Below are 26,278 nucleotides of genomic sequence, written 5' to 3' on the forward strand. Positions count from 1 at the left end.
AAAATAAATTAGTTTTAAATTTGAATATTTTCTTATATACGTGTATATACATATTTTTTTGTTGGGGGGAGGGTAAAGTCTATTTTTTAAATAGCCTACAATGTCTTTTGGTTGGTCAGATCAAAATAAGAAAGTACAAAATCGCACAAAACTTAGCAAATACTAAATAATAACACACTCTTTGGGTTATCAATGAGTATTAGTGAGAGAGAATTAAAGGAAAGGTATGAAAAATGTAAGATCAATAAAAATATCAGAAATAAAAAAAAAATGAGAGTTTATTTATAAATAAAATTACAAATTTAAAAGAAAAATGTGTAATGATTCTTTCATGATTATCTACATTTGAATTTTGATGTAAACAGCAGATTGAAGTTAGTCCATATTATCTTTCCAGCCATAGTAGTCTACTGAAAGTAAAAATTAACTGAATAAGTGATACTTTAAAAACTTCAATGACCATTAAAATTCTTTCAGATTTAAAGGGCTCATTTTGCACATTAAAAGAAAAAAAAACTTTTACATATGCTTGTACTTGAATTGCTAAGTTTAAATCAGAAATCAAACTGCTTAAAAAATTTTTTTGTTCATAAGTCTCATCATGCAGGCCCTGAAATAAAGTATCAATGAAATTCGATAAATCAATAAATTCATTTCCAGTTCAATGAATTTTAATTATTTTTGTTGGCATGTCGCACTTCCTTTATAAGAACAAGAGATGAAGGCAAAAATAAATGATTTAAAACAAATAAAGAAAGCCTGTTGGTTGTTGATTTGTCACCAAACAAGTCTGAAGAAACATTGAAATTTATTTTTCAATTATTTTTAAACAGTCAATTGCTAAACATTATCAATCAGTAAACAGAAATAAAAAAATGCATTTTTCAAAGAGTAGTGATATGATTGAAAAAAATCTTCTAAGAAAAAATCGAACATAGGTTTTTATTTCTAATTCTACTAATGATAATAAGATTGATTTTTAATAATTAGAGTTATTGAAAACTTTATTTTATTTTATTTACTTACTTTTGTCCCTTTTCAAGTTTGAAGCATTGAAATTTGACTAATTTATTTTATAACCGTCGTTGAACAGCCAACCATATTTTTAGTTTAGGGCTACCAATGTTCAACTCCATAGCTTTTTAATTTTGATCCCAGAAGACAAGTGAAGTTCAGGATCAAGTATACTAAGAAAAATTTGCCTTTGTAGAGGACTTTTTGATGAAACTAACCGGCATTTGAGTTACATAAAGACAGAAACCATGAAAAACTCCAATGGTTAGCCTGACAACAAGGGGACTCTAACCCATGATTTGTCTACCACTGAGAATATTTTAAGTAAGTACTGTGGGCAGTGCTATCGGGGTGCAGAAGTCATATCAATCAGCCACCGCTGGGATTCTAATCCGGTTCACTTCACTGTAAGGCGAAACTCTATCTTCTGAGCCACCACGGCTCAGCGTTTGACTATTTTATATTATAATCTTTTTTTGAACAGCCTGTCCAAATTTGAGAAGGTTTGACAATTGTATATAGAAGTCAACATTAGTAATAAATGAAAATTAACATCTTCATTTCTTAATCATAAAAACACAAGTATTTTTATATGCCAATGTCATTTACAGCCAAAATATGAACTTTTATGAACTCTTTTCAATGCTATGCCTTGTTTTAGAATAAATATTGCATGCAGTTGACAATTTGTTACAAAATTGAGAAGTTAAAATATGATTTTTACAACAAATAAAAACAGAAATTTTAAACTGACACTAAAACAAATAAGAAGTTTATAATTTATAAAACAGTTACCTTTCTGAAATGCGTTTGTGTGTAGTTTTTTATAAAAATACAAAAAATTTAACACACTAGAAAAACCATTTTCAACAAAAATATAACTACTCAATAATTCACTAAAATTTTTATAGCAGTCTTTAAGCTGTTAAATGAAAAAATAATTTTAAATAAAAATCATTTAGATCAAAATTGAAACTACAACAAAACTCAATGCTTTAGTTAAATGTTTTGCTATGTTGGGAAGAGAAAAGTATGTTAAAACTGTCCGCACATTTAAACATCCTTAACCTATTTATTTCAATCAATATTGTTAAACAAATATTTATAATATAGATATTTATAATATTTCTAACATGGATAGTTCTGCTAAAGCAACAAACTAAGTCAAGACCAGTTATTTTTCTCAGCTATAGAAAGATAAACATTATTTATATCAAGATATGTAAAAATATATAGCATCAATATAAAGGCAAAAATTTTTAATCATGTAGCTGAAAAATATTTTGCACTATTATTTTAATTTTGCACGAAATATTTAACAGAAAGTGGCAGGTTGAATTATTTTATTCCTTTTATTTAGATACCAATTGGCCCTGTTTTTTAGTCTTTTCTGTTTACGAAAAGGTTACACTAATAACATAGGCTAGTGTTATAAATTCAAAATAATTGCTATGACAAAGTAATATTTTATAATCTATAATAACTTTTCAAATTGATATTCATTTGAACTTAACATAATTATAATATTATATGTATAAAAAGAATAAATTTGTTGCCTTTGCTTTATACTTATCCAGTTAAAAAGAAAGAAGTGATAGAAGTTTGATTTAAGCAACTGTGACTTACCATATCTTCATGGTACATTTTAAAATCATTAAGCCTTTTTATACCATTTTCATCATTTTTAACTTGAAAGAAATGTCTCAGTTCCTCAATACAAGCTTGAGCATTAAGTAATGTTTCAACTTTTGGTTCAGTTGGTTTCAATCAATAGGTTTACCATCCCTAACACATCCCCATCACTTGATAAGAAATTTGACAATACCTTTCTGAAGGTAAGTCTCAAGTGATGCATAGAAAAAAAGAACAAGGCAATATCTACCTGTAAGACACTATGCTCTAAGGAGTTATTATACTCACAATCGATTATTTGTCATGCATGAGTCAAAATATACGCTTGATTTATATGAATACCTCTTTCACTAACTAACTTTTTTTTAACTCAGCTGTGTAATGAATGTCTAGGGGTCAAATTGATTAAAAGCAAAAGTAATTTTAAGTGGGGAAGGGATATTGAGAGCATTTTAATGAGTCATTTCCACCTGTGGGATCTCATAATCTATGTCTCATAATAATGGGGTCTCATAACCATTTTCTCTCCCTCCTTTGCAAATATAAAATAAGGTGACAGAAGAATGATTGATTCTTTGGAACTGGAATATAGCTATATTTTTAATCATGGATAAGTCAAAAAACTAAATGTTTTCAAAAACAGTGGAAAGAAGCAAATTTATTTTAGTATTTTAAATATAAAGTTTCCTTTTAACGTCGAATTTAAAATAGCGATTAAAAATAACGTTTTGAAGCATAAACGATTGTCCACTTCCAGTTATATTCATAAAAAATTCATGGGGAATTAAAAACATGTCCATAATGAGAGGCATCATTTTTGTAAGAGTGTCCATAACATTAGGTTTTACTGCATCAATAAATAAATATTTTTATTTATTTATTTTTTTAAAGATATCCTACCTGTATCAGATTTGATAATCTAATAATATTACAATAATAAAACACAATATAACATGATAATGATAAAACAAGATTTCATAACATTTATAAATTTTTAGAAGCTTCGGAAATTTTGCAATTTATTTAAATTTACCTATTTTTATTTCTTTATTTATTTTCATTATTCTAGAGTTTTAACTTTATATATAAATGTATTTTCAAAGTACCATTCAAAGAGATCTTGCTTTTCTTCTAACGACATGTAACTTTCAAGGACAAAAAAAGGATAGAATAAAAAATTTTAAAAAATCTCACCTTTTTCCTTTTTGTTGCTATGCTTTGATCTATGAGAAGGTTTATTTTCTGAATTAGAATTTGTACGGTGTTGTCGGGACTTCCCAACTTTCTTAGTTTGCTGATTTACTTTGTCCTTTGATTTTGAACTTAATAAAGGATGTATTTCTGAAAAAGAAATTGCACATGTTCTATAGCAATGCTTTTCAACATTTTTTTGTCTCACAACTCTCTAATAATAATAAATAAAGAAAAAAGGAAAACTTCACAACCTCTTGCCAAAAACTGCTTAGGGATAAAAAATTGGAAGAATTTGTTGAAATTTAAGAGCTTGTAAGTAAGGGCTATCATTTAATATAAATTTACATATTATACCTTACACAAGTTACAGTTAGCCAGTCAAAATGAATACAGAGGATTGATCAAAGAATTTTTTAAATTATTAATTTATTTAATTACATATTAACTTCATTAAAAATGCTTTTCTCCTAGTGTGGCATTAAGAACTAAATAAAGAAATCATCTACCACAGCTTCAAAGCAATTTTGTTTCTTTAATTAAATATACAGTACACTCTCGATTATCCGGTTTGCGGATTATCCATGCTCATTCCGGAGTCACACAAAAAATATAAAGAGAAACATTTTCAAGATTAAAAAAATTTGATTCATGAAGCTATAACACTACCAAATTTTTGGAAAGCAATATTCGTTATTGGATTGCAGCATATGGAACAAATCGTCTACGTTATGGATGATATGGAAAATCGTCTACGTTATCACGATCGTGGAGAAATATGATACCACTTGATGAACAATCCTCTTCAGATGTTCAAGAAAAATATGATAACAGTATTCTCGAACAAGCAAAAGAAATCTAAGGTTTCGAAATTCTTGATGAAGAAAATTTAGAAGATTGGTTTCAAAGTGATGCATGTGAGCCTGACTTACAGTATTTGACTGATGAAGACATTGTTATGTTGTTAAATCAAATAATGATGATAGTAACTGAACATGTAGTAAATGAGCAGAACATGTAGTAAATGAATGAAATACAATTTCTCATTCTGCTGCTCTGTGGAAACTTTATTAGATTATATGGGAGGATTTGATTACGGTGACATTACTGCGGTTCGTAAAATATGTGCATCAATATATGGCGAAGACGCATTACACATTTTTTAATAAGGAAAATTCCTAATTTGATGTTATGCGTGCAAATGTCAGTAATTTTTAGATTTTCTGTACTGATATTGAATTTTTCATTAATAAAAGGAGTTTTCGGATTATCCGTGTTTTGATTGTCCGTGCGACCTGTCCCGGTGATTAACCCGGATAATCGGGAGCGCACTGTAATTAAAAAATAATAAATGTAATGGCCTTTATTTTAAATCAACATGAAATTAATAATTTCAACTAACTAAGTGTAAATAATAATTAAACACAAAGGCAAATTTATATAGAAATAATTTCAACCATTTTGTCGTGGAAAAGGAAATTACGTGGGTAAAAAGAAAATTACAGACAAAGATTTCATAAAACATTTATCAATAAATTGAAATAAATGCTTTAAGCGATTTTGGACAGTATTTGTCTTACATTAGTTAATATTTTACCCCTTAGATATGCTACTGTTTATCAAAGCTACTGTTACTGTTTATCGATATGATACTGTTTTTCATAATAATAAATATATTACTATAACTTATTTTTATCTATCCATAATTTAATGAAAAATCATAATATAAATTACTCATTAGAACCTAAAACTATTAATTCTTTAATATAGTTTCCAAAAAATAATAGTCTCTGATATTCTAACCAAAATTTATTTCAATAAATTATTACATTTAATTTTCCTAGACAAATATTTTAGTAGTTATAGATGCCTATATAAATTTATCGACTTAATAATTATTAATTTTCTATATATATTTATTAACAAATCATAGACAATATAAATTCTTGAAGAAAATTAAAGGTCCATTCTCTTAATTTGTGCACAATTGACTACTGCAGTAGACTAGCATAATAATTAATAGAAATTTTAAAAGATGCATAGTTACCATCTTTTGGTGCATTTTCAAGGATCATATCAACTACTTTAGTACGTTTCTTTTTAGATGCATTTTGATCATTAGTTGACCTTTTAGAAGGAGCATCTTCTGCCTAAAAAATTATAAATCAGATAAAAGTAATTATAAAAAAGCCTTAATTAATTACCATCAATTAAATGATAATGAAATAATTAGAATATATGTAAGCAATGAAATTTAAAAATCACAGTAAAACAAAACACAAATCCACAAAAATGCAAAAAAAAAAAAAAAAAAAAAAAAAAAAAAAAAAAAAAAAAAAAAAANAAAAAAAAAAAAAAAAAAAAAACTGAAATTATTTTGTGGCAAGAAAAAAATAAATAAAAGCAGCAATTTCTATTTAACTAATTAAGTTCAACTACATAAGTTTACAATCGACATAAAAAGTTTAGGAGCAAACTTGCAAACATTTTGACTAGGAAAGAGCAAAATTATACCAAATGCTGATATTTAATGATAAGCGAATGGTTATTAGGGAGAAAAACCACATTTTATCTAAATAAAAAGAGGGAATATTTGAATGATAATTTCATAACAAATATTCCTTCTAGCAAATAAGTTAAATGTAAAAAAGAAAACTGTCACCCACTGTACATATAATTCTATCTTTATTAATTACAAAAATCAAAAATCAATTGTTTCGAACTATGAGTTAACATTTTGTCCTGGATGAGAGAGAAATGAACAAAATGATCAAATATGAAATAAAAAGTTTCTTTGTGGTTAAAAGGCATAACATAAAATAAGCAGTTAAAATTCAGTTCTTTTAAATGATTAACATTTACATTGATAATTTAAATATGATTGCATTTTCCAATTAGTATCAACCAATAACTGCACAGATTTGTTTGAAATTTAATTGCCTTATAATCAAATATAAATTTAATAGATTGTTACAGAACATTCTATACTTATTAAGTTTTTATTTCTATTACTATTTAATTATAACCATAGATAGCAATCTTCATAATCAAAAGTAGAAGCAAAATAACTTCCAAAAGATAAATTAAGTTAAAAGATAAACCAATCGACAAAAAATGAAAATGAAATAAATTATATTTAATCTAAGTCCAAAAATATAATTAATTTCACAAAAAAAAATTTACAGTATGGAAGGAATAAACAAAATACACTTAATCTCAAATATAAAAGGATAAACATGAAAAATTATGTATAAACTGCAAAAAAATGGTTATTTTTCAAATTAACTACTAACTTTTCGTAAACCTCTAAATGACATAAAATATAACAAAATTAATTATACTTTTATGCATATAACCTACATTTACAATCGTATCTACAAAGTTCTAATATAATTTTTTTGAAACAAAAAAATTTTATAGAAATTTACATAATAAGCTTTCATTTCTTGAACTCACAAAAGAAATTAAACACTAGTTGATAGTTTAATGAAAATTAATGGTTTCATATTTTCGTTTGAACTAGGGCAATTCCATATGTGACAGAATGACATTTTGACTTGTAAAATAACAATTAATTGAAGTTTCTATGTATCTAATTTCAAATTAAAAAAAAATTTCTCATGCATATCATTATTATTGGCATAATGCGCTTCATAAACTAAAAAAACAGGATTTTCTATCTTTTTTACTTTTAATTTTACGAACTTTTTATTTGCGTGACGGAATGACATTTTGGCATGCCGCTTAGAACTGGTAGCTTCTGCGAATTTTGCAGCTTTTATTTTTCTGAACTATTTTATACTTTTAGTATAATGTGTAAGCAATGCAAAATGTGAATTTGGAAAATTAACCTCAGGTTGGCTAGCAGTTATTAACATCTATTTGCTGTGACGGAATGACAAAAAGTTTAGTAGAAGAAAACCTTCATTTAAAAAATGTTTTATTAATATGTAAATGATAAATAGAATGTAACAGATAAACAGGATTAATATTTATGTAAGAATTAGTAAAAATTTCAACAGTTTGAAAATTAGGTTGTCTCTGAAGAGGTTTTATATCTAACTTGCCAATGTCACATCTTATCTTCGTTCTCAGGAAATTTATGCATTATTAAAACATGTGAAGGAATGACGTAAAAGAAGTTACTTTTATTTTATATATTCAACTTAAAATATTTAAATTTTGTTCTATATGCATATTTTTATCAAAATATTGCAAAAGAAAGATACATTTCTTTTATTTTATAAGTATTTTTCAAGAAAACAATTTGAGCACAAATGTGACCAATTCACTTGTCAGCCATGTGATTACTTTAGAATGCTGCCAGATTCAAAAAATTTAAAATTATCAAAAATGAAACGGCAATATGTAGACTTTTGCTATTTTTGAACATATTTTTAAAATTAAAATATGCAATTCATAAAAAAAAAAAATTCACTTAAAAGTTGACACTTCCGTGGAATTGCCCACTACTATCAGCATTAGATATAGCCATTCTACTAAAAGAATGGCTTTTCCGCCAAAGTAATAAAAATGAGAAAGCTATGGGTATTAACATTAATTTCACAAATTAATATCAAAAATGAATCCAGAACAAAATAAATATAACATTAAGCATTAAACAGAAAATAAAGGAAGATTACAATGTCAGTAGTGTGGCCCCATCCTTCTTCAGGGTCATCAATTTCTGGTGAGATAGGAAGATAGAGAAGAGCAGCAGTATCAGATGATTCTTCGTCGCTAAATAGATTCATTTTAAGAATAAATTGAATTGTTAACTTCACACTGGCAATATTTAGAATCACAGACATGAATTTATGTTATTAGAAAATTGGAAATCAGGTGGCTTTCATACGAGGTATGAAAGGTAAAATCAATAAAAACTTTAAAAGCAATATATAAGTTTAAAAGATATGCCTTTTAATTAAACAGATGAGATCCTGTATAAATATTAATCTGAATTCTATTCATAAATTTAGAGTTGATTTGGAAAAAAAAAGGGAAAAAAAACTTTTATATTTAATTATAAGATCAAATGGCTTATCATAGTTTGGCTTAACATACTGTGATATTAATATACAGTTAGATACTTCGCTAAAATATGATTTAAAAATATTATTTAAAATTGATATTTTGATAAATAATGATATTATAATTGATACTTAATGAGATATTACACACAAAATTTACAGAAATGTTGCATTTAAAACTGCTAAACCATTTATGTCCATTAATATGATATAAAATACGAACAATAATTCTGAGGACTAAATATTAAGAACAGTCGTAACGATTAGACAAACAACATCATATGATGAGTTTTATATGCATCAGTTATATTACAATTATGCACACCATATAAGTTGTTCAAGAAAAACTTATTATAAAATTTCCTTATATTTAATCTTTCAATCTTGTAACTAATGGTGAGTGGGTTAAAATATTACACAGTTTTAATTGCAAATGTAACAAAAGATTTTTAAATATTAAACTTTGATTATACAGACATTGCCTTGTAATTTAATTTAAAATTTCCAATAATTCTCCAATATTATGATCTCACTCAATGTACATAACAAATAAAAGTAAAACAAAATATATTTATTTTTTAATGAATACTTATCACGAAATTAAAACATATATATATATACTATATATATATATACTATAATAAAAATTCAGTCATTTTAATTAAAAAGCATTACTTTAAAGAATAAAAATTTCAGCAATTAACTTCTTTCCTTAGAGTTCAATTCAAAAAACAAAAAGATAAGAAATTCTTAAATCAAAAAATTGGTAAAGAAGTTTCTTCCAATACATTTTGAAGGGCTTTTAGGTTGAAACAAAATCTACAAAAATTCAAATATTTCAAAAGAAGTTGGTTTAGGTAGGGGAAAATATTATTTAATTACTTCTTAAGCTAGCTTTCAAGTTTAATCAAAACTTTCTTAGCTACACAGACCTTAACCGAAAGAATATTTAAGATCTAAGCTTGTTTTAACTTTATTAAAAATTAATAATAATAAAACTAAATTAAATTTGTTGTTCAAAACTTGTTTGTTTGAAATATATATTATTTATTAAAAAAATACCAACTATAATTAATTAATAATAATACTTTTAATAAATAATTTTTTTTTTCTTATAAAGCAGTGAAACTAAGCACTTGTGTCTAGATTCTTCCTCACATAAAATTTGCATTTGACCATCGAAACCATTCCCATTTTTCCAAAAAGAGTGTAGTTTCAGACGCATTCATCCTTTACATTTTAACATTAAAATTAGATTCACTGGCCTAAGGTTAACTGTTTCACCAACCTAATTTAATGTATTTTATGTTAATTCATATTAAATTAAAATATTATCAGAATCAAATTATCATATTGAAAACAGAATATTTTTAAGAGTAATAATACTGCATTATTTTAAGATATAATGCATCTTTAAAAATATACAAGGGTGATTGTGGCCCAACTCAAAAATCCTGAAAATTTCTTGTGTAAAATCATTCGAAAAATTAATATCTTTATAAATTTAAATCATTGAAATTTTCAAAACATGATATTCTAAATGAATTATATGCAGCATACTTTAAATAAATAATTATGTGTAAGTTTACTTTTATCTCTAATCACATTTATTATTCTATCAGAAAAAATATTAACAAATGAAAGAGATGCCAAGTATAAATTCTAGTTCTAATATTTTTAAACTAAATATACAAGAATTTTTATATATAAATGTGATCGATGATTTCTTGAAACTTCGGGACTTTGGACTTCAGTAAACTTTCGGATCGCGGTAAGCCAAAAGTCCGGCCATCCGGATTTTTTCCAGAGCACAATCACCCCTGAATATAGATACAAAATCTAGAATAGCAGTAGCAACACTTTAAAAATTTGCTGCATTAATATTAAATGTCATTATAATTACAATAAAATCATTAATATCTAAAAATTTAGTCATGTATGTATCAAAGAAAAAAATTCTTATTAGACAAAATCCAAATTCAATTTTTTTCCCTATAAGTATTACAATTTTTGAAAAACATTTTACATAAATAAAACATTTTTATGGGTCAAAACAAACAATGTAATTTCAGCAACATTCTTACAAACTGCTTACCTGCTACAAAAAGCGGCAATTGGCTCTATTGTAACAACATCAACAATTTCATCTTCATCCTGCTTTTCAGCATGAAGTTGTGGACTTTTATCCTCATCTTCAATATCAAATTCACTTTCTCTCTCTTCATACTCAACGTTTTCATCAAGTTCCTTAAAATCAGGGGCAAATGCACTCCAATTTTCCTAATTAAATTATAATTATTATTTAAATGTGCAACTTTTTTTAATACAGTGGAAAGTATCATACCTGGAATCGTGAGAATGTCGATACGTTCGGGAAATAGATTTATTTGGGAAATAGGTTTTTAAGGTAAACAAAGTTCAAAACTTACATTATTCAATAATAATAAATAACTGATAATTAACGTCAGTATTTATTTAATGTTTTGTTGTTAGTTAAATAACATTTAATTAAACAAAACTACAAAATAAATCTCACTAATAAATTATTTTAAAAAAAAGTTTACTCCTCTTTTTCTTATGATTTTCACTTATCAGGAAGAGTTAGCAACGTAAATATTCAGATAAAAAAATTACACTTAAAAAAAAAAATTCAATCCTACTTATTAAGAAGAAGAAGAAAAAATCAAACAAGGAATGAATCTGAGTAGATTTTTTTGATAAAAATATTTAAGATTTCAACAAAAACAAAACTTGTCTGCTGCTGTTTCCTTCCACCATTATATATATTCAGATTTATTAAAATTCATAGTGTATTCCTCTCACAGAAGTTTCTTTTTCATTAAAAGTTTTAGTTTTTTTATCATTTCCAAAAGTGCACTGATTAAAGCAGTATAAATATTATCGATTCTAAATGCAATAAAAAGAAGCAAATATATATATACACAAAAATTTTTTCAGACAGAGCATAAAGGTAGAAAAACTATAATTTTTTTTTCCTTGTAAAAAGGAAAAGACATTTGTTTATTTTGATTGGAAGAGTTTCCTGTAATCGAACCTCTGAATATGAGTTTTATGGTCTCACATTACTTATTTATTTTCTACATAAATAAAAACATAGCTAAGAAGCAATGTTAATTAGCAAAAAATATGCACATTAATTAGAAATAAATGTACTTAACTCATAATTCTTATTTTCGAACAAAAGAATTAGTAAGTTAAGCAGAATTTTGCAAAAGGATATGGATTGAACTGTCATGTGATCACAAAATTTTAACTCTTTGGTACAATATAAATCTAAACAGTTTGAACTAATAAAAAGATACTAACCACTTGAGGTTGAGCCCAAATAGAAACTACACCACTAGATATTGACGCAATTATAGGTCGAACTGGGTGCCACTATAAGGAATTAAAAATAAAAAAAGAAGTTGAATTACAGATTGACAATAACAAAAATATATACATATGCATTAATTTATAAAAACTAGAATGAAATATTAAATGAAATTACGACAGACATGCTTTATTATTCATTAAAATTAGGATTTTTAAAAACAGAAAATATAAAATGTAAAAAAATTATACAGTATTAAGTAAAGTGTACTTACAACAAGCATTTTATAAGCAAAAATACATATATATATATACATAAAAATTTCTCAATTTATTTAAATTAACTAGCAAAATTATAGTAATTACATACTTAAATAAAAAATTTATATTTTAATCAAGTCAACAGTTAATTATTATAATAAAATCAACTTATTTTTTTTAAAATAAAATTAACCAGTTATTAAATCAACTGCAAAAAATTATTGCATAAATTAACAACTATAAATTAACTATATGAAGAATTACATTAAATATTTTACATCCAAAACTTTTCTAGGATTACAACTTAAATAAAAGCTATTTTTTCAATGATCAAATAAAGCTTTATTTATGATAGATAGTAACAGTCAATCATATCATCCACTTTTTATTTATAAACATCCTTATATAACATATGTATGGAGAAAAAAAAGTTTAGAAAAATAAAAGATCAAACTCATTATTAGTGATTTATTTTTTCAACTAGAAAGAAAGAACTTTAGAATCTTCATTAAAGAATGATTGTTAATTTAAAATATGCAATGCTCTCCAAATTATTCAAAACTAGTTTTTATTATCTTAGGTTAAGGAATAAAAAATAAAAAGATATATTTCCCTATGTGGGTTTACTATAACTTCATTAAAGTAATAGCTCTGTTTTAAGATTTTAAAGAATCTAAATATTTTTTTAAAAAAATTTATCATGTTTTTTTTTTCTTGTTTAAATAATTTTGATAAACAAATAGTTAATTTTTCAAAGTACCAGACAAAGTGTTAGAAAATTAAGAAAAAAAAGTTCATAATTAAATTTTTAAAAATTTTTCATGCTATCTTTCAAATACAAGACACAGAACAAGTTAATGACTGATTTAATAAGTCAAAACTTAATGATTGAAAAACTTACAACTACATCCAGAAGTAACTCTCCCTTTGTGCCATGAAGAATTTTCACTAAATTTCCAATACTTTTTTCCCAAATATAGAGAGAATGTTGCCGTGCCGATCCGGCACATATATATTCCCCATCACCAGAAAAACAACATTTTTTCCACATAGTTCTGCAAATTAAAAGAATTAATTACTATTTTAATTTATCAGACAAAAAAATAATGAACTAAAATCTTAATTTTTAGAAAACATACTTGTTCACAAGATCTTGTAATTTCTGCATAGGTTCTGGTTCACCATCTTTACCACAAGCAAGAACTTCTCGACTACCATAAACCCTAATAATTCTATCTGCAGCATTAACAAGAAAATAGCTAAAAAAATATATTTATTAAAATGAAACATTTCCTATTGAATCAGAAGCTAAACATCAAAAGTTAAAAGCAAACATAAAAAATAAATAAATATGAAGACATAATTTTGCTTTGAAACAACAAATTGGCAACTAAAACGGGATTTACTGCATACTGAGGTAAGAAGCTAACTAAACAGATCAACAAAAAAGTATAAAATTCCAATTTACTGACATATAGGAACATAATTCTATAAATTTTTAAGTTTTAAAGATAAGAAAATTTGATTTTCACTTATTTACACTTTAAAAATAATTTATTCTACACGTTAATGTAAATTTAACAATATTTCAAGGTTTTATGCCATATATAGAATTATACTTTTACCAAACCGAAATATTTACCAATTCTGCTACAAATAAAAGTTAGATTTGAATATTCTAAAGCAAGATATTATTATTGCAAACTCAAATTTAGAAACACAAACAGGCTTTACTTTTTATTATTATTTTTTTGAAGAAAATAATTTTTTACTACAAATTAAATATTATTTTTATAATACAATTCCGCATTGCTGTCAATTATTCCCAATTTCCCTGATAATTACAAAATTTTGGAAAAAAATTTCTTCGTTTTTTTTTATTTAGCTCACACGTCGCTTAAATTTAAAATTTCTATCTCGGTAAAAATGTTATTTAGCATTATCGCCAATTATGCTTATCACCTTTTAATTGCCTTGATAAATACCAATATTGAAACAAATCTTTATTTTGAAATGAAACTTGATAAATTTTTCTATTTACCTCATGAAGAACACATGGTCCAAATTTGAGAATAAAAATTGAGAATCTATCTCGGTAAAAATGCGTTATTTAGCATTATTACCAGTTAGGCTACTACCTCAATAAACCATGATAATTACAATTATCAAAATGAAACTTACTTCTTTTTCACTTATCTTATAAAGAATGCATGTTTCAAATTTGAGACTTCCATCTTGATAAAAACGTGTTAATTAGCATCATTGTCAATTTTGGGTCAACTACCCGCTAACTACCCAGATATTATAAGATATAGAAATGAAACTTTTTTAGTTTATTAATCTCATAAAAAACTTATGGTCAGAAAATTTAGCTTTCTAGCTAAATTTTGTATGAAAATTAATGGTGAGCAAGTGAGTGGGGGCTTTGCATTTTATATGTAAAGATGTGGATTGCTGAATAACTAACACTGAATATCCTTTTCAACATATAATCTTTGTTCTGTAGTAATTTCAATAGATAAGACTTCAGAAATAATATTATAAATTTTAATGAACTCATAATAACTTTCTTTATCATTTACTTACTCTCCTCTTCTGGCAAATTCAATAGATTTTATAGAGGTAGTATTTGATGTACCAGTTGTAACTCTAAAAGAAGCCTTCAACTTTAATTCAGGCACAGATAAAGCTAAGATCTGAAAACAAGAAATAACAAATTAATTACATTTAAAGAACATAAACTTTTCACTATCAAATAAAAATTATTTGAATGATAAATAATTGGCAATCAAACACAAACACACTATTTTATATTATTATTATATGATTATTATCATTATTAACATAATTAAGGTTTTTTTTTTTCATTCATGCAAGTTTTTTTAGCTTTTACAAAACTTGCATTACTATTACCTTTTAATCAGGTAATGGATAAATAAAAATCTATGACAACAAAAATTCAATCTATAGTCACAACAGTTAAAGTTACAAGTAAAATAAAATTGATTCCTTAGATCAGTTCTGAATTCTATACACAACTGAAATAAAAGCGAATTAACATAATTCAGAGATTCAACTGAATAGGATAACATTAAAAATTGATAATTAAGAAAATTGACAATTTAGAAAAATTGATGATAAGGAGTTAAAAGACAATCAGTTGAAGTTATATAACAATAAATATCACAAATTTTTAATAGACATTAAAGTTTAAAAATAAATTACCTTTCCTTTAGCATTTCCAGTGTATATATGGTGCCCTTTTCTATCAAATGAAGCTACAATATTCAAATCAGACTGGGAAGGGAAAAAATTAAGATCAATTCATATTTTATCATAACACAGATATTAATTCTCCAAAACACAATTGAACTTCTATTTACAAACTTCCATTTTGCGAATTTCTCTATTTTGCGAATTTTTTCGAGGAACCAAGAACATTTTGGAAATTTCTTCGTAATATAACTTCCAAATAGTGAAGTGAATTTTCCATTTAACGAACTTTTCATTGAGATCCACTTTCCCTAACTTATTTTCAGAACAAATATTTCAATATATTTCAGAACATTTCAAACTTGTTAACGCATTTTATGGGGGAAGTGACCTTGAATTAATTTTCGAATCCACTGCTTTATGTAATGTTTTACTGCTTTCTCTAAAAGTTATTTTAGAGGAAGCAGTAAAATCTTTTTCCCTTTTTGTTTGCATTTGAAACGAAAAACTCAGTCCAAATTAACAGATTTTATCAGTAGCAATTAAACTTAAGAACACATGTGGTAATGTTTAAAATTACTTTTGTAAAAAATGCAGCAATAATTTTAGACATAAATTTAGCTTTTTTTTAAATCAAAAATGTATGTAGCATAATAGTGTAACACTGGATAATGTTTTGCTTTATTCTTGCTTTCCATGCAAATTTCTTTTATGGTTAAGATTTATAAAATAAATAGTAGATACTAGTTTATAAGATAAAGGTGCATCAATTGCTACTTTAATTATGCCTAATGCTTATGAATTTAAAACCTATTTTGTGTTGTTCAAGTATTTTAAAAGGTGATTTATCTATTTAACGAGTTTTCCATATAACGAACTTATTATCAGGAATTAGCGACTTCATTAAATAGAGGTCCGACTGTATAATGTACATTGAAAAATGAATAACATATCACTGAATGACTGCAAACTTTTATAACTATACCATTTATCAAAGAAAACACTTAAAAATATTAGGTTAATGAAATACATATTACATTTACTACAGAAAAATTTCATTAATAAATTCTTATTTGCACATGTAAAAGTTATGTGTTTAGTAAAATCACGTAAAACTTGAAAAATAACAAAAACTTCTATTAGTATTAGCCTTTATTCAAGTTAGTATTAGCCTTTTAATTAATTTCCACTTATAATTTTAATCTATGCTATCTTAATGCCATCTTTATTACTAATTAAGATTTTGGAGGCCACTTTTATTTTAGACTCCATCCTGCTTAAAATGAAAATTAGTATATTGCATGTAAAAAAGAAAGAAAAAAAGGGAAAAGAACAATCATTCCTTAAAGTCAGTTAAGGAACAATAATTATTTATCGTTTGAATAATGGCAGCACTAGGGTTGTCCTAAGAAATGAAATTTTGAATTTCTTCAATGGCACACTTTAAAAAGGTGATATCCTGGAAGTTTCAGCTCTAATAAAAATTATATTTAAAACCCACAAGTAAATGTCAAAATTTAAGAAAAGAAAATTTAGAAAAGTAAAAAATAATTTTAAAAAGTTTAAAAAAAAAAAAAGACAGACAATCATAGATACAACTATGTTAAAAATAGCAAATTTAGTTATCAGAGTAAATTTAATGCTTATTGACTTTCAAAATAAAAAAAATACAGAACCAAAAAGTTAAAGGTTATGAAAGCAAAGATTCTAAAGATCGAAAGAGGTAAGCATAATTTTAGTTTAATATTTGTTCTTAAATGACAGTGTAATTTTAAGGACTCTAATAATAACAATAATACTCTAGCCTAGCAATTAATATTACTGCCATATATGTAGTTTAAGCAGAGAATTTAATACACATCAGAAATTTTAACAGTTACTTTTTTTTTTTAACAAAAATAAACTGAAATCAAGAAAAAGTAAAACACATTTCTGTAAATTGCATGCGTAAAAAAGTTAATAAAAATAAACAAACAAAGATCAGTTTTTTAAAGAATAATTTATCTTTTTTTTTCAATAAAATAAACACATAAGCTTAATATTTAACAACAATGAATACAGCATATTATATTAGGTTCAAATACAAAATTTAGTTTAGGGTGACCCAGGGTAATTCATGATCGCTCTGTTTCTGGGGTAAATAATGATCACCGAAGTTTTATTTTAAAAAAAAAATATTATTTTTAAATTTGAGACATGGACAAGAATGCTTCTACACTTTACTAAAGTATAATTACATTTACTTAATAATAGTTTTTTGTTTAATCTAACAAAATAAGTATCTTTTAAAATGCTTTCTGCATTTTCCCTTTCAAAGATGGGTTTAAAAATTTGCACATTTCTGCAAAGATCCCCCTCCTTCTCTTAATAATAAATATTTTGAGTTACTTTCTTTTTCTTTGATATAAAAATAGTGTAAGCTTTTGTTTAATTGTTTCACATCTACTGTAAACATTATAATTGATTATAGGAAACTATATCAAATGTTGCCCCCTACAGATGGGGTAATTATTGATCACTGGGGTAATTCCTGATCATTGTCATTTCTTCTTATAAATAGTTTAAAAAATAGCTAATAAATAGTTAATTTTCTTTTCTTAAATAACAGTTCATATTTATTAAGTGGAACAACTATAAAATATATTTTAACTATAATCACAAAATTTGTTTTTAACTGTATACAAGACAAATGTGTTCTGATATGCACCATTTCTAGCTTGTCTTACCTTGCTTCTATCTTAATTTTATGTGTGTACATTGTTAGAATAATTTTTAAGTTGATAAATTAACCTAATATAAATATGGTGAGAAATTATTAGCTTAAAAAGGATACTAAGCTTCTAGAAAGCAAAAATAGCATATTTCTTTTAATGATTGAAAATGAAAATTTCAGTGTGAGAGCTGCTGCCAGAGCTGAAGTGTTAATCTTTATTCCTGCTTTTAAATAAAACGTTTTAATAGCTGCTTAAAAATATCTTTTTGGTTTATTTGCTTGATCTTAAAGTCTTATTTGTTAATTACCATTGTATAATTATTTTTAAACAGCCCATTTACTATAAAAACTAGTGATCAGTAATTACCCCAGAAATGATCAAGAGAAGGGGTAATTCCTGATCACTAAAAATTTAAAATCGTTTAAATTCTAATTAGACTTTCAAACAAAAGAAGGTAGCATAGGATTCATCACATATAGCCTCAAACTTCCAGTAAATATTGAAATTCTATCTTGAATAGTTTCTTCACAAAATAGATGTTTGCATTTCTTGATCAGGAATCACCCCAGGTCACCTTATAATTAAAGCAGATTATTACTTTACAAAATTTATAATGAAACTATAATAAAGAATACCTCATCATCTAAAGGTACAATTGAGTGAGTTTCATCCACCTGAACCAATATGGCAGCATGTTTCATAGGGCAAACTAATAACAATTTACTGAAATATAGGAATTCAAACTTTAAAACACATTCAAGAACTTGCTCAGGTACATCAAAGTTTTAAAATTTTCAACTTACTCATTTCTAGGATGAAACTGAACTTTAAGAATTGGTGATTGAAATCTATATCTGTAATCACATTCAGCACTGAGAACGTCCCATATGGATACAGTATTATCCGTTGAGGCACTTAGCAATTTATGGCCAGTTCTACTCCAGCTATGGAAATAAATTTTAAAATGTGTGTAGGAAGCAATTTTTAAAAAGAGTTATTGTGAAAAGATGCACATTATTGCATACTTGTACAAAAACCTTTCTTTTAAAAATTATTTATTTTTTTGGACAGAGCTGAAATTTCTAGTGTCGCAATTAACCAGGCTTCGGAGGGAACACAAAAAAGAGCATGCCAAAAATTTAAAAGGCACAGGATGATGAAAATGAACGGTATTGAACGGTTTCATACCTGCCAACAATAGAGAAATGAAATAACAGAGATTTTACAAGTGACATTTTTATGGCTACAAGTAAAGTTTTGATACATCATGCATAATCATGTAAGTCAAAAAGAGAAATTCAAAATTGGAAATAATATAAGTACTTACATTTACCAAGGTAAAAAATATGTATATAAATCTTAATCTAAAGAAGATTTTTTCAAGCCATTATTTATAATTACTTAAAATATTTTATTTCATTACTGTCATTGAACATTCAACACAATTTTGGGTTTATGACTACCAATGTTCAACTCTGTAATCTTGTAATTTTGAACCCAATCCAAAAGACAAGAAAACTACAAGAAAGTATTAGGCAAAATTTGCTTTTGTGGAGGACTTTTAGATGGAACTAACCCACATTTGTGTTGCATGGAGAGGAAAACCACGAAAAATTACCACTGTAAATTTGACGGCAAGGGAACTCTAACCCGAGATCCGTCTACCACTGAGGATATTTTACATCAGCACTGTGGTGGATGCAAGTTGGATGTGGAATTCACACCGACCAGTCATAGTTGGGATTCGAACCCAGTTCACCTCATTGGAAGGTGAACACTATCTCTTGAACAATCACGGCTCGACTTCGTTAAAAAACAGGTTTGTTAGAATTCAGATTCTTCGTCAAAAAACAGGAGACTTGGCAGGTATGTAGTTAGCAAGAAGCAAGAGTAGCAGCAGGTGAAAGGGGAGAGAGAATAATACGTGTCAATAGGCATGAAAAGAGATGATGAATATGAAAACAAACAAGAAATGTATTTCAAATGAAATATTAACACATTGTCCTATGTAGAGACTCAACTATCAAAGCTCTTACTAACATATATGAATAGTTCTACTCTTATTCGAAAAATGAAATCCATTAAGAAATAATTTTTTAAAAGGTAAGAGCAAATCTAACTCAGAGTTTATTCATTCAAAATTATTCATAACTGAATTAATTAGTCAAAAAATTAGCAAACATTAAGTGACTCAAATGGCAATCTCATAATTTTATAATAATAATATTAAAAATAAAGAAGGATGCTATTATTTCTTACCTTAAGGAACAGACAGGATGGATATGGGCACAGATGATCTTAGCTATTCCACGAGTTAAAAAATCCCACAAAACTATTCGTCCATCATTACAACCTACTGCAAGCAGTGTGCCATGTTTGTTGAAAGCGCATGTTACTGCAAGACTGATGCAATCCAAGGATCCATCAAATTCCTAAAATCAAACAAAATTTCAGCCTTTATAAAATAAAAACATGTTAACCAAAAAAATCAAATTACATTGGAGTTACATTAAAAAATAATGATAAAATAATGAAGATAAATAAATAATGAAGATTAATGAAGATGATAAAAAATAATGAAGATAATGAATTAAAAATAAACTATAATTACAGCAAACATTTTTCGTCAGGGATAAGTGTTTTAAGATTTTTCAGGGGTTAAAAAAAAACTTTTAGCAAAATAGTAAGAGCTAGGGAGCCCCCTCCCCCCCCCCCCAAAAAAAATTATNTTTTTTTTTTTCAAATTTATTAGTTCAAGAAGAACCAGACTTAGGTAAAGGGAAAAACTTTCGGCAAACGCAAAATCTCAATTGAAAAACTTTCTGCACACATCGATCAACTCTTGTAACTAGTTTCAACCCTTTCGTAGCCACCTTATTTTAGCTAAATTTGTATGAAAATCACATATTGTTTTTTTTCCAAATGCTTAATACTTATAGGACTCTATACTGATTCATTCATACCACAGGGATATGTTCAGTAAAACCAAAAAAGTAGAAAATAGAAATTCACACATGTTATGTGTAAAACACTTTTTAAGTAATTAAAAAAACTAACTCAAATTTGAGCAAGAAAAAAGTGTATGCAGGAAGCAGTTACCCACAGAATGTTATCAACATTTTAATAAAAATATTAATGTGATTTACATTATGTGAATATAAATCTCAATGTGAGATTGTGAAATTAAGCGAGTATAAAATATCTACATTTAGTTTAAAAATCATGTGAATATGAATCTCGATATTTGATAATAAAACTGCATTTATACGAATCTCGATGTTTGATTTTAAAATCACAGAAATATGAATCTCGATATTTTATTTTTAAATCAGGTGAATATGAATTCCAATGCATTATTTTTAAGTTACTTAAACAGGAATCACATTAGTAGCTTTCAAATCACTAGAATATAAAATGCAGTATTCGATATAAAATAGTGAAAATACAAAACAGGATCCTAATTCATGTAAATACAATTTTAAATTGTGTTAGTATTGATAGGAAAAAGAGTAAACATTACTGTTTTTTCTCTCATTAATTTGAAAAATACAAACTTTTTTTTGAAGAGGATTTTTTTCCCTTTTTAGCAATAGTAAAAAATTTTCCACGATGGTGAAATTTTCAGCAGAAATTTCCTTTCATTGACAGATGCAAAAGTTGTGACAAGCAGCACTAATCAGAAAAATAAATGGTAAGAAAGAAAAAATCTCCTCAGCAAGGAACTAGTTGATGTAGCAGCAAGACTGTTATGTTAATTTCAACTATCAGTGCTTGCTGAACAGAGCATACATTAGCAATTATAAGTTTCTTACAATTTGTAGCAAGTTTACAAATTAATTTCACATTCCGTGTGTTTTTGAAAAGTAATATAACATGAACAATAAAGATTGAAACAAAACCTTAGGGCCATTCCATGGAGCTGAGTGTGACAGGCATAGACAAATAAGACGTTACATCTATATTTTGAGCAATAAATCAGACATTTTTCAATTATGTTTATCGATACCTGCATTTCAATAATTGAGTAGAGATAAAACTGCAAAAGCTTCCAATTTTCTTTTTTTTTAATTTTATAATCTTGTGATAAGTATGACTCATTTGGGATATGGTTTTCACTTAAGTACAGATTTGTAAAAATTCCCGCAAATGTGAATGTTGCAAAGTTTTATTGGTGGAAATTTATTTTTCTGTTAGAAGACTTTCATATAAAACATAATTATCATGATTTGAATTAATCTTTCAATGCAGAATTTTTTTCTTCTTGCTGTGACGAGTGTGATAAAGATGTGATTAGTGTGACATTTTGCAAGGTTTACAACCTGAGCAGTTATTTCGTAATTATTTATAGAATCACTTGAGAATCGCTTCTTGAGAAACTGCACTATGGCTCACAATGACAAATCAAGCTGTAATACTACTTCACTGTTCCCAATATCATTGTTAACCCATTTAGAATAACTCAATTGAGTGTCTTTCAAAACACAAAGTAGTCCTGTTTCAGCAAGTTTCACAAAAGAATTAATCACTATTCTTTTTAAAAATCCATTTATTTTTTTCTTTCTACTACTTATGTATTTAGTTTTTATATTTATAGTCATATACATTTACAAATATTGAAAAAGAATATAGTAAATGAAACACAGAAAAATTTAAATGATGAAAAATGAGAATAATGAAATTAGAGAAAAATTATGAAAAAGAAAATTGCTTAAAATGAATAAAAACTTCCTTTTTGCTTTGTTCGAAAATGCATGTAGTACAAGAAGTTCGTACAAGTGTAGTACAAGAAATGCATGTAGAATAAAATTCTCTTGTTTTTTTTTTATTATTAAATTTTGATGTGCTGCTTTCTTATTAATGCTTATAGTAGCCTGATTTATGACTCTCACAACTCTCTATTCGTAACTGGGTACTTGCACTTCTAGAAGAAAAGTATCACCTATGACCTCAGCACCAGCTGATCGTTAATAAGAAAAATGGCATGTTAAAGTTGAGTTAAGTAAGAATGTTAATTAATGTAAAGTAAATTAAATACAGTGCTGTATCGCGCATCAAATTTATTGAAATATAGTTCTTTCTTGGATTTATTATTTAGGTATTTTATTGATACTGTGATACACTTTTTGTTTTGTGTACCTGGCAACTTTATTGCATAATTACTTTATATTCCACATGTACTTCTTATGTTCTTCATGCATGCATTTGTGTTAAATAAGAAACATATAGTGAAAGAATTAAAATCTTTGTGAAAGAATCTTTGTGAAGGATTAAAGAATGCATCACTTAAGAGAATTGATATTTGATGGGCTTAGCTCAATTGAAATAGAATGGAAAGACCAGTTGCTAATGTAAACAAATGTCACATTTAAACAACCAATCAGGATCGAGATACCCACACTACCACACTCGCAGGTATCCCATTATGGTGCTGGAGATCAATTAAATTTTTTAAAGTAATTTAAATATATTATAGTACATTTGAAAAATCAAAAAGTATTTAACCTTTCACTTTATTTAGGATATATATAGATATAAAATACTAATTATTTAAAGTGTTGTCACAGCCGTCACAACACTTTGATCATACCCCACACACAAAATATATAAAATATATTTTGCGTGTTATATTTATAAAAAATTGTAAATTGGTTTTTTTTTTAATTATTTCATATTTATTCAGACATGCAAGAATAATTGAGGATAATTATATAATGGTCGTGTAGAAAAACAGAATGCTTACCTCTGGATAATTCTGCCCAAAAGATTCTAAAACAAAAAACCAAAATTTTTAGTATTTTTTTAGTATTAAAAAATTTTAAAGTAAAATAAAATACAAGTTAGCTAGAATTTATAAGAGTACTAAAGAATTGTGTCAGAATTTATTTGTAATTTTCGGAGAAAAAATAACCCTGCGTTTTCCCAGATTTAGAGCAATAATTTTAAAAAATAATGCATGCTCAAAAAATTAACATGCACATAGGCATTTATATCAATATATAATCATTATCATTCTTAGATACTATTTGGTTGGCAAAATAACGATATTCCCACGTCCACATATTAACACCCTTATATATAATAATATGTTACTAATAATATATGTTACCTAAATATGTTACTGAGTTTTAAACAAATGCTGAATGTTGATGAACAAACAGCCTCGGCAATTTCTAGGCATCGGCCCACGAGAAACTCAAAAAAGTATCACAGCAAGGGACCATCTCAAAACATATAACTTATAGCTAACTCCCGGGCAAACATCTACATGTTTGTTTGTGTATTTAAAATTGCTAATTTAAAATCTATTTAGCAACTTGGTGATTGTAGTTAGCGCAACAGATCACAATACAGAAAGATCCCAGTATGAATATGGAAATATCCTGAAATTTATAACAAAAAAATTTATCATAATCTGACAGTTTCCGCCAGCCATTATGGCCTTTGTATTAAACTTGTAAGAAAAAACAGACTTTATGGCTTTTCTTGAAGTACTAATTACCATTTACTATTCCTAAAAATAACCAATAGAATTATAAACAAAACGTTACAGTAATTTTTTAAGCTTTATTTGAAACCTAAAATAAGCTCATCTTTTTTTAATAATTCTAAAATAGTGCAATTATTGAACACAATTAACAAATACAAACCCTTATTTCTTTAAGAAACTCTTATAACTCAAAATGATCTATATAAATTCGTTAACATATGCAAAAACAATGGAATTCCAAGTAAATAATTGCAACTCACATCACTTTATACCTTTTTACTAAAATATAATTGTAGAAAGAAGTAAAAGAAGAAAAAATCATAAATGAAACCGAAATATTTCTACAGTGTTTTAACATTTCAAGCAAATTAACCACTTGAGTATTTGAACAGTAAAAAATTAAATAACAAAACATCTAAATTATAACATAAATAAAACTTAAATAACTGCAACATTCATAAATTTTTGCTCTCAACAAGAAATATAAGGAAAAGTCATGTACCTAAAAGTTCCAGATTCATGCTGACAATTATTATATGTAATGTTATTACAATACTTTTTTCAAATATTATCTATATTGACACATCAATTTAAATAAATATGTGTCTTTTTAAAGAAAGTTACTCATAAATCGGTATGAGAAAAAAATATCAGAAACCTAGTGAAACAATAATTATTATCATTTCACGATTGCATCTTCATTAATTGTCATGATATTCTTAAACTTGTAATCTTAAAGCTTTCCCATATGAAAAGAAATTCATAAACTTTCGAAATTACTTTTGAAACTTAAAAATAAACAAACATTGAGCTTAAACTTATGAGTTACAGTTAAAGTTTGATATTTTTTGGCAATTCAAGTCATGTGACAAGGGATAATTTTCATGGTAGAGAGCGCTAATATCGGTTGCCGAAGGACGTTCGCGGGCAAAGTCGAAATAAAAATTAGGCCAAAACAACGTTCCAAATTAACGATTTNTCTAGACTCCATGGTTCGTGGGCAAAGTCGAAATAAAAATTAGGCCAAAACAACGTTCCAAATTAACGATTTCAGTGAAAATAAAGCATTGAAAACACAGCAGTCTATCTAAAAAAAAAATAATATATGACAGTCTATAATAGTAAAAAAAAAATTGCTGAAACTGAATTTTTGTAAACGATATTTCCTTAATATTTACCATGCTCAAATAATAGAAGATATATTTTATGAACTGTAAAAAGTTTGAGTTTATACTTTTATTTACATTCATGTTTTGATAAAAAAACAAACTATACTAATCTAAGTATGAATAATAATAAATGAAGAAAAATTGAAATTATTTCAGCTTTATTTATTGTTTCGATTTATGTTTTTCAGTTCCGGGCATCATTTTGTAAAGTTTTTCGGAACTGATTTAAGGACT

At 26.2% G+C, this 26,278-nt stretch overlaps 1 protein-coding gene across 2 annotated transcripts; it reads right to left on the minus strand.

Annotated features, from left to right (window-relative positions):
• Positions 1–260: 260 nt before the first annotated feature.
• Positions 261–25,738, minus strand: LOC107446308 (retinoblastoma binding protein 5). Of its 2 annotated transcripts, none has more exons than XM_016060920.3 (15): positions 25,378–25,738; positions 24,129–24,154; positions 20,648–20,820; positions 19,192–19,332; positions 19,024–19,111; positions 15,687–15,758; positions 15,048–15,157; positions 13,601–13,720; positions 13,363–13,516; positions 12,195–12,266; positions 10,963–11,147; positions 8,481–8,577; positions 5,885–5,987; positions 3,841–3,987; positions 261–407 (listed from the first exon to the last, which is right to left on the minus strand). In XM_016060920.3, the coding sequence occupies exons 1-15, from the start codon at positions 25,394–25,396 to the stop codon at positions 376–378; spliced, it is 1,539 nt and encodes a 512-aa protein (XP_015916406.2). In that variant the 5' UTR covers positions 25,397–25,738; the 3' UTR covers positions 261–375. The 2 variants fall into 2 exon arrangements, with proteins under 2 accessions (XP_015916406.2, XP_015916405.2); XM_016060919.3 differs by having other exon boundaries at positions 261–410.
• Positions 25,739–26,278: the final 540 nt, after the last annotated feature.

This window comes from Parasteatoda tepidariorum, chromosome 2 (assembly GCF_043381705.1).
Source record: "Parasteatoda tepidariorum isolate YZ-2023 chromosome 2, CAS_Ptep_4.0, whole genome shotgun sequence".
Lineage (NCBI taxonomy): Eukaryota > Metazoa > Arthropoda > Arachnida > Araneae > Theridiidae > Parasteatoda > Parasteatoda tepidariorum.